The 9,818-nt window shown below is 38.0% G+C and overlaps 2 protein-coding genes across 2 annotated transcripts; one reads left to right on the top strand and one right to left on the bottom strand.

Moving 5' to 3' along the window:
- Positions 1 to 2,053: 2,053 nt before the first annotated feature.
- On the bottom strand, positions 2,054 to 4,744 carry LOC113162689 (transcription elongation factor 1 homolog). Its single transcript, XM_026360967.1, has 4 exons — positions 4,694 to 4,744; positions 4,303 to 4,439; positions 4,137 to 4,207; positions 2,054 to 3,379 (listed from the first exon to the last, which is right to left on the bottom strand). Exons 1-4 carry the CDS (start codon positions 4,739 to 4,741, stop codon positions 3,315 to 3,317), a joined length of 321 nt encoding a protein of 106 aa, XP_026216752.1. The 5' UTR covers positions 4,742 to 4,744; the 3' UTR covers positions 2,054 to 3,314.
- An 85-nt stretch (positions 4,745 to 4,829) lies between these two features.
- On the top strand, positions 4,830 to 9,388 carry pld6 (phospholipase D family, member 6). The gene is made up of 4 exons (XM_026360256.1): positions 4,830 to 4,902; positions 5,871 to 6,049; positions 6,368 to 6,597; positions 8,648 to 9,388. Exons 1-4 carry the CDS (start codon positions 4,831 to 4,833, stop codon positions 8,878 to 8,880), a joined length of 714 nt encoding a protein of 237 aa, XP_026216041.1. The 5' UTR covers position 4,830; the 3' UTR covers positions 8,881 to 9,388.
- Positions 9,389 to 9,818: the final 430 nt, after the last annotated feature.

The following is a 9,818-nucleotide window of genomic DNA, read 5'->3' as shown; positions in this document are numbered from 1 at the left end:
AGCAGTGCCCCGTGACATTTTACTTTGAAATAGGTACTGCCGATGTCGCTGACACTCTGGGAATTTAAACACTGTAATTATTATGTGTTTTTGTGGTTGCTCTGAGTATCCTATTGTACTAGAAATTATTTTAATCAAAAAGCATGGTCTACATAGCTGACAACACCTATGTATAGTCATAAATCAAACCTGGGACAGCAGAACAGTACCACTGACAGTAGCTTTTATTGCTGATGTCAAGAGAATGGAGTCAAATAAAAGCCAGCATATGAAAGCTGAGTGCGTTATTTCACCTCATTCAACTTTTACTATTAAATCTATACTACAAAACAATTGATAAGCAGAAGCATTTATGCTTATTGTCCCAGTGCTTCGACTTGTCAGAGTATCTGAATATGAATGCATTTTTCTTTGACGGGTTGTCTTAATCCCAACTACTACAGTGGCAAGAAAAAGTATGTGAACCTTTTGGAATTCTAAAATGTGATGAGTATTAACAAATATAATGTGCCTAAAGTAATAATGCACAAAATCTGATCTTGTATGTCTTTATTGAAAACAACCATAAAAACCTGTATACTCATAGTGCTAGTGGAAAAAACATGTGAACCTTTAATAATTACATGTTTTTCTGCATTAATTTGTCATAAAATGTGATCTGATCTTTTTTGAGAACAACCATAATAAGTGTGAGTGGAAAAGTATGTGTGTTGTAGTAATCCTTGGAATAATGACCTCAGAAAATCTAATTGGAGTCAGGTGTTAGAATAAGTTAAGAAAATTAGTTTGAAGTGTGAACTAGAGCTACTTAACAAAAAAAAAAAAAAAAAAAAAAAAAAAACACTCATAAACTTAGCTCCTTGCCAAAAGGAGCTTTCAGAGGATCTACAATCAAGAATTGTTGATTTACATAATGCTGGAAAGAAAAGTGATGTCAAAGACTTTGGAAATTCACCAGTCTACAGTCTAATCTACAAATGGAGACACTTTGGGACTGTGGCTACTCTACCAAGAAGTGGGCGGCCAGTCAAAATGACCCCAAGAGCACAACAGTCACTCATTAATGAGGTAAAGAAGCAACTTGAGTGGCAGCCAAAAGATTTGGCATCATTGGAACTGGCTTACATCTGTGTTGATCAGTCTACAGTATGTAAAACCTTGAACTAGTAGGGTGTCCATGGCAAGACACCACAAAGGAAGCTGCTGCTTACTAAGAAGAACATTGCTGATTGCCCTAAAGTTTGGCAAAGAGCACACTGACAGTCCACAGCAGTATTGGCAAAATGTTTTGTGGACTTATGAAACTATATTGAACTATTTGGAAACAACATACAGCGCTACATTTGGCATAAAAACTTTTACTGCATATCATCATGAAAACATCATCCCAGCTGTAAAGAATAGTGGAGGAAACATCATGATTTGGGCCTCCTTGAGGGGGGTGGGGGGTACCCAAGTGTTTGTACATCAGCTAAAACTCTGTAGAAGTTGAGTGATGCAACAGGACAATGACTCAATACACACAACAGAGTGGCTTCAGAAAAACAAAGTCTTTTGGAGTGGCCAAGTATGACCCCAGACCTCAACCCAAAAGAGATGCTATGGAACGACTTAAGAGAGACACGGGAGCTAAAGCAGTTCTGCAGGAAGAATGGGCTAAAATTCTTCCTGAACAATGTGTAGGTCTGATCAATGGGTGGGTCAATAAGTAATCAAATCCATGGCTGCACATACTTTTTCCACTAGCACTATGGGGTTTTTATAATTGTTCTCAATAAAGACATCAAATATATTTTTGTGCTATTATTTTAATACTCTACACATTATATTTAATACTCTCTACTTAGAGAAAGATCAGATCACAAGGTTCACATATGTTTCCTCGCCATTGTACATTCAGCTAAACCAGATCAAGATCACAAAAAGAATAAAAGCCAGATTATACCGGAATCCTTTGATTAACTAATTCAATCTTCATCTTTTTGATCATTGTATAAAAAATACAGTACATTTAGTTCATTTCAAAATTAATCAATAAGTAACTGTACTGATATGAAGTCTTACTGCTCCTTTATTTTTAAGATCATCCTTTTTAAATTCATTGTATTTCAAAAACAGCTTGTATTTGAATGCTCTATGACAGGCATTGCATAGAACAGACACTATTACAGATTGTTTATAGGATAAGATAAAGATGATTTGTACTTGATGTTATTAATTTATTCAATGTGTAAAAAAAAATTTAAAAAAACACAACCAACTGTAAATTGAATGGATTAAGAACAATTTATAATGTATGAAACTAGCAGCTAAGTATGAATCCTACATCTTACTGTTCCTCTTTCTTAAGTGGAATGACCTAAAGCTATGACAACTGTCCTTATTAGAATGAGGAGGGCTATCAATACTTGAATATGAACAACACCCCAAACATTATGCTAAACTGAGGGTCACAATACAATTAAGCAAACATTAGGAAAAACCTTAGATAAAGTGTGGTGAATTCAGGTGAGATGGTAAAAACAAATTGCCAAGTGTGACATCATCCCAGTGTTGCTGCTGGCCTAAACTTTATATTCACATTCGAACAAAGGAGTTCACTCCCACCTAGACTCTGTAAAGGCTGGCACTGCAGCCCGCCTGGAAAATTTCCTCTCTAACAAGATTCTTCAGTAGGCAGTGTTCATGGAACGAGTGACTGTAACTTATTGTTTTCAACTTTTACAATATGCCTACTTTTGGCAACATCTACATCTTCACACTCTTGTGTGCATGTGTGCGTGACACAGACACACAAACACACACATTTTTCTTTAACCAATCAGAAAGATTATACTTTTGATTTTGAAATGCCAAGATCATTTGCTTACTGGTCTAACAGCTCAAAAGGCTCCTGTATGAAATTATATTTTCCCAGCTAAAAAAAAAAACTAACAAAAAAAAAAAAAAAAAAAAAAAAAAAAAAAAAAAACTAACAGTTAAAATTAAATAAAAAGGACACATTTTCACAACCTTCAACTACTATTTCAAACAGAATGCTCAAGTGATAAAATAAATCCGGGTAAACTACACATAAATTATTATTTTTTTTAAATCCCAGGACAACAATTGTAGGTTGAAACACAGTAATTGGAGGACAGGAACAATTCAGACTCTGTCATGCTGAATACATGATACTGTAATTGAGACAGCTGTTCACAAAGCTGTATATTTCAAGTGATAAAGATCTGTGAATGATGAAAATTTCATCAATGTCCTCTGATCAGCTTGATTCCCAAGACCCACCAGCCACATCAAGGACAGCTCCTTGAGGACTACTGATTGGCTGCTTCACAGGCATCTATCCAATCACTGTACACATCAACTGGCTCTGACAGATCTGAAAAGAAAAGGGTTAAGGACAAATAGGACTATGTTGCTTATGTACAAGAGTTTAGAATAATGCAAAGCGACATGATTATTGAAAATCAATACAGAAGGGGAAAGAAAAGCAATCTTGGAAAGCTGCCACTTTGTTATTGGATGAGCAGTAATCCCATCTAGTAAACACATTCAATAATTATTACAAAATGCAGAAACTACTAAAAGGTAGAAACCTCATCAATTTACAATCACACAACCTGTCTAATTACCGAAGGATCGTATGTAAGCGTTACAATATGTTTCTTTTTTGTTAGTGCTAATGCAGAGCGGAGTTAAATCAGTTACCATGAAATTGCTTCAAGACCTATATAGAGTATCATGTTATAATAGACGATTAAATATGGAGAAGAAATCATAACCCATGTTTCTTTCTAAGGATGGCATTTAGTGTTAGGTGTGAGTAGCCTCTTTGATTTTTTTTTGGCCAATGTACTGAATGGTTTCCAAATGCTGAGCACAAAGGACCCTGGATAAAAGACAAACTGCACCAGGTCCATCTGTAATTCATTTTTCATAAGATCACAAGACACAAACTAAGAAAACGTCACCTGGATGAAAGCTCCCAAAAATGTAAGGAAGAAGTTTACACTGTGTTGCCAAATTCACAAATGCACTCTTATAATGAAATAATTATTTATCCGTAAAAATGAGGAGATGTTCACTGTTCTGAAAAACAGGGATGTAATCTAAAACCCATGTGTGAATAAGGATACAGGTAATGGGTGTCTGGAACTCCTCCAAGCAGACTGTGCATGATATTATCCCAGTATTTCTGCTTCTCTCCCTATTGACAGAACAAGCAAAAGAAAAGTTGGCAACAATCATCTCTGAAGTCAAAAAAATAAACTTTTAGTCTATTGGAAATGTTTGACGAGTTACATTTTAACATCACATGACTTCTCGTGGTTGCAAAACGGACAGGTGAACTGAGATTCCAGATCTCCCGTCATCTTCTTTTTGGGAGGAGGCTTTCTTTTGGACTTGCGGCGACCCATGGCACACAAACTGAACCGAGTCTGTGTATGATAGAGACAAAAATCAGGCCGTTTCATCAGGGAGCGCATGTGCCATCAGACAGAAAACACGTTAGCATGCTAACGTTAGTTAGCATGTTTGTTGTTGATCTTCACTTCAACACAAATCGTCACACGAATGCAGATACACGAATTCCAGCAAGAAACGTATTTTAGCGCAACTCAAGACGTAGCTATCACACGGCTACGTCTTGTAGTTGTTAATTAGTATCGAATAAAAGTTGTATCGTGTTTACCTTGAGTTGTAGAAACACACGATGCGCTAACGAGGAAAAGGCTTTCATAAGACCCGGCACCGGCAACTAGCCACGTTAAATGATTGGAGGATGGCATTCGGTGTCCGGCCAGTGATTGGCTCTCTGACACGTCAGTCATGATGATTGGCGCAGACGAAACACCGTCGACACAGCCTGTTTCCGCGTGGTGGCGACAGAAGCCGGGTGAGGTGAGTCGGTGCTGAAGCTCCGGGTTTTAAAGTGTGGACGAGTCCTCCGACACCGTGCGATCGCTTTTTATATTGGCAGGATAAGTGAGTTTAAGTAGCATCTGTGTCGTTGTGGTTGGTGCGAGCACAGTGCAGTTAAAGTCACTGCATCGACACCAGTGTTGTGCCTGTCACTTTAAATTAGCCTGGTTAGCTCGTTAAGTTAATTTTAAACTTCTTCTTCTAGTAACACATGTTAAATGGTTAAATATGCAAACCTGGTGTGTTGATGCTTGATAATGTTCTGTTTTTTGCCACATTATTAGGTTAGTGCGGTATAACTGAATGCAATGAAAGTGGTATGATGCACATAATAGTCATATAGGTGCTAATTATGTTGTATGTTTGAGCATGAGGTCGTTTTCAGTGTTGTTTTATTTTTTGGTCCAGTCATGTTTGGCAGTGGAAATAACCCATCTCAAAATGTAATCCAGTCCAACCCAGTGACCTCAGTAACAAGCACTGAATTGAAAAGACACATTTCCCACATCCCTTCCCTGTCCCTTGTCACCTGTACAGGTGTACCTAATAAAGTGGTCACTCAATGCAAGTAACACCTGAGCTCCAGATAATGAGAATGGTTTTTTTTTATATCTCTTTAACATCCACTGATTATTTTTTCCTTTCTTTTTATTATTCTTGTGTATAAAATATCAGAAAACAATGACTAATGCCTATTATTTCTGAAATTTGCATTTTGCAGAGTACAATAAAACAAAAAAATCATCTTATAAGATAATGAATGAATGAATGTGTTTCAGAACTATACACAGAGACAACTGACCATTTAATTGCATGTATACCTCTATGAAAATGATAATAATGTAAGACAAAAGTCCAAATGTTTCATTTAATAATATATTTAAAGACAAGAAAGTGTGAATTGTACTACATGTTTGATTCTTAAATTCTGTTTTGTTATGTGGAAGATGTCGGTGATGTGGACAGTGAGGGTGGTCGGCCTCGGGGTCGTGGCCCTCTCCTTTAGTCTGGAGCTGCTCGTGTGGCTCCACCGTCGCTTCAGGCCAGGAAGAATCCTCAATGAGGTCCTCTTCTTCCCCTCGGAGATAGCCTGCGTGGAGCACATCTTCACACCCACTTCATCTCAGTAAGCGAAACATAATGGTTGTAATTCGTAAAGGGAAGCAATAGGATTCTCTGTGTTACTGTACAGTATGTTGTGATAATGACCATTAACTTAAAAAAATCACAGCCCCTAGTTGCTTTAGTTTAATTTATCCATTTACCGTCCTTCATCCCCACTGCAGGAGTAATCAATTACCCTAAAACCAAACTTTGATTAAATAAAAGTATTTTTGTTTCAAACAGACATGTAAATCATATCAAGTAAGAAGGAAGCATGAATGATGCTCAGTAAAAACCCATCAGAGAATTCAGTCATGTCTTTCTTGTTTTGCTCCTCCAGTTCCTGTGTCTGCTCGTTGCCTCATGGTGTAGAGACCTCTTTCTCCCGTCTTCTTCGCCACATCATGTCTGCGTCCTCCTCCCTGGACTTGTGTGTTTTTGCCTTTTCAAACATGGATCTCTGCAGGGCTGTACTAGCACTTCATCGCAAGGGCGTAACTATCCGAGTCCTCACTGACAAGGACTATGCTGCCATCACTGGCTCCCAGATAGGGGTCCTCCGCAAAGCTGGTGAGCGAAACAGTCTTTCAAAACATTGGGAAGTATATGCTTTCATCACTCAAACAGTCCAGTAACAAACAAAATACTCAAATGAAGGCGTCATATTTAGCCCTTATGGAGGCTCTGTTTGACGTTTGTGAGGTTATTTTTCATTGACAAACATCTCTTGAAATACGGGAAGGATGACTCAGATCTTATTCAACAAAAGGTGCTCACTCTGTGCTCTCAGACTGCCAGTGTCGTTGTCATTAAGACCCACAGGGCTCCTTAGTGGAGAATAGAGAGATGATAGGAACTGTCTGGGTGAAAGGAGGTTGCCACTACAAGCTTCTATGAGTCAGAGTAATCTTGCTCTGAAAGCACTGAAACATTTTGTGACACATGTCTGACTTACACTGTCTCACTTTCTCTCTCAGCCTCCTGTGCATTTAATAAATTACTGCTACTGTATATTGTTAAACTAGAATTAAGTAAGTAAGAATTTGGCAAACAGACAGCAAATTTCATTAAGTGTTTCTTAGTGTGTGTGTGTGTGTGTTGGCTGCAAGACTCTTTGTTTGTTTTTGCCTTATTGGCTGTATTTTGTCATTGTTCTGCAGAACCTTATATCATCCTTCTATCTTATACACACTCAGAGCCCTATATCATCAACCCTCTGAGTGTGACTGGCACTAAAGCACAGTGTTTTGCAGTGCAGTCACTGGGATGTACATCACATTTCTCTCAATAAGCGAGACGTGTACAGGCCCCCGAAAAGGATCTTCTGGACTGTCTGTGTCCTGGGGTTTCAACTGGAGAAACATTGAATTTTTATTGCCACTGGCGTTTATTCTCTTTCCTTCAACCGTGGCGTCTTCACTTTGAGCTGTTTAATAAAAATACTTTAAAAAGCCAACAAGCCATTCACACAGAGCAATTAAGGGTTTCTAGGGGACATGTTCCTTGGAAGAGAAATGCTCCGAAAACCTACTTTCAAAAACACATTTCTGTTAAATCGCTTTTAAATGGGCATGCACTTAACCTTTCATGCATGTCTAATTTCTCTCTCGGATTAGTTTTCAGTTCCTCAGTTTTAAATGTACTGTGGTGCAAAATGAAATCAGATATCTGACCAATGTAATGTTTTCCTTTGTGCACGACTGAAAAGAATCAGTTGGCATTTAGTATTTACACAAGATTGCACTGATGTTAATTTTGATTTAGAAGAATGTCAATGGAAAATGGCTATTCCAGCTAGTTAATAAACTGAACTTTGTGTTCCACTAGATGCTGCACTCAGCATTAACAACAATTACACATTTGTCTTGGTTCAGAGGTTCAGAGCATTTCCAGTAATCTGTCAGTAGTTGTGTTCACAGCTTCTGCAGTTTTTCCAACCACTTCTTCTGCTGAGATTGAACAAGACCAAGAAACAAGGATCGCGTGATTTTATGAAGAAGATGAAAACATTCATGTGGCCTTAAATGTTAAGTTGCTAATGCTGTAATCTTTTGATGCAGTGATGCTGCAGTGTGTGTTAAATAGTTTATTTAAGGTAAGTGCAGAGGATTGCACTGCTTTGCTATTCTGTTTGTTGTATATGCATTACTGTCCAAATATCTGGACTCACTTAGAAATTCAATTTTTTTAAAGAAAAGCAGAAAATCAGCAGAAAATGATCAGAAATACAGTGTAGGCACTGATAATGTTGTAAATAACCATTGAAACTGTTTTGGGCTATAATATCTACACAGTGTTTTTTTCAGCTATAGTACATCTTACCAATCCTCGGGTTGCAGGTGTCAGCACTGCCCATTTAGTTCTGGTGTTTTCATATTAAAAAACCCTTAGGACCTAAAGAAGTACCAACATATGAAATAAGTAAACTTTGAACAGAAAGATTTCCTTCATGCATCGTAGTCCATAAAACCCAAAGCACCTTGCTTGACAGATTTCCATTGATATTCCTTGTGCAGGTATAAATTTCACATTAGGTACTGGACTAGATCAACATGTGGTAAACACTAGAGAATTCTCCATCATTCTTACATCTCCTCCATGTCTACACTCTGCTCCCCAGGCATCTGCGTGCGGTGTGATGTGAGTTCTGTGTATATGCATCACAAGTTTGCAGTGATGGACGGCCGGCTGCTCATCTCCGGCTCCCTCAACTGGACGCTGACAGCAGTGCAGAGCAACATGGAAAACATACTTGTCACTGAGGAGCCAGACCTGGTGCAACCCTTCATCAAGGAATTCCACAAGTTATGGGTGTGCAATGATCCAGCTCGATACCACTGTTCAAGTGACTGAAAACCTTCACAGGTTTTCATTAAAAGGAATGACTAATTAGCTCAGGTGAATATTGAGTTAAAGCTCATACATCTTTGGGGGAGAAGGTATTCATGTAAAATCTGTGCAGGCAGTTTGAGCAGAAATTGCTTCTTGGACTGATCTTTTCTTTTTATTAAGAGGCTCTGTTAGTTAGTTTTGGAAGACTTGTTTATGTTGAAGTGAAGATGTGGCTGTATGAGGGTTTTAAGGCGTGCTTTAAACTATTTTCAATGTTTAAAATAAAATATCTGAATTTGAAAGACACTTGATTTATCACAGTGTGCACATAAGAGTTTGGAGTTTATATGTTCCATATATTTTTCTGTCTTTTATTTTACAGTGTACAAAAATGCTTCATGCAGTTGTGCTGTTTGGCATAGGCGTAAGACACGAGCAATGCCCGCAGCATAGAGCTGGGCTAGTTTAAAGGAGAAGCCTCTGTGTTAAGTGAGAATATTAAGTTTTTATATTCAAGTTTATATTTTGTCCCAGGTTGATGTTGTCTTATTAAATTCACTTTTTTTGAAAGGTTTCCACTGGTGTTTATCATGTTTATTACATCATCTGTAATCTGTTATTGTGGTTTCCTCCCCAACAACTAAACATTTGGTTAGAATCATGGGTTTAATGCCTTTGTTGAAGTCAATCCACAGTTCACACTGTGCACATTATAACTCATAGTTGCTGTAAAAAATCCAACCAACTAGGGAGGGCTACTGTGGTTTCAGGGACTATGTTTGGCCAATAAAAACCCTCTTTCACACTGCATTTTTGGCAGCCCTGTTAAAAATTTGCCCTCGAGCTGTAGTTTTTGTTTTGCTCCAACATGATTTTCCCTGCCTCAGAATCATAGAAAGGCTTCAGTGAAAAGACACTCGAATGCGTAACAATGCCATCACTTGAGGTTTGCAAAGACA

This window comes from Anabas testudineus, chromosome 1, assembly GCF_900324465.2.
Source record: "Anabas testudineus chromosome 1, fAnaTes1.2, whole genome shotgun sequence".
Taxonomy (NCBI): Eukaryota; Metazoa; Chordata; class Actinopteri; order Anabantiformes; family Anabantidae; genus Anabas; species Anabas testudineus.
This window is presented reverse-complemented; position numbering and strand designations above follow the sequence as displayed.

Coding starts and splice junctions, on each gene's coding strand:
- LOC113162689 (XM_026360967.1), bottom strand. CDS start 4,741: ATGAAAGCCTTTTCCTCGTTAGCGCATCGTGTGTTTCTACAACTCAAG. Junction 4,440..4,693: donor GTGTGTTTCTACAACTCAAG/GTAAACACGATA, acceptor TATCATACACAG/ACTCGGTTCAGTTTGTGTGC. Junction 3,380..4,136: donor GTTCCAGACACCCATTACCT/GTATCCTTATTC, acceptor TTTTCTTTTCAG/ATCTGTCAGAGCCAGTTGAT.
- pld6 (XM_026360256.1), top strand. CDS start 4,831: ATGATGATTGGCGCAGACGAAACACCGTCGACACAGCCTGTTTCCGCG. Junction 6,050..6,367: donor TTCACACCCACTTCATCTCA/GTAAGCGAAACA, acceptor TTGCTCCTCCAG/TTCCTGTGTCTGCTCGTTGC. Junction 6,598..8,647: donor AGGGGTCCTCCGCAAAGCTG/GTGAGCGAAACA, acceptor TCTGCTCCCCAG/GCATCTGCGTGCGGTGTGAT.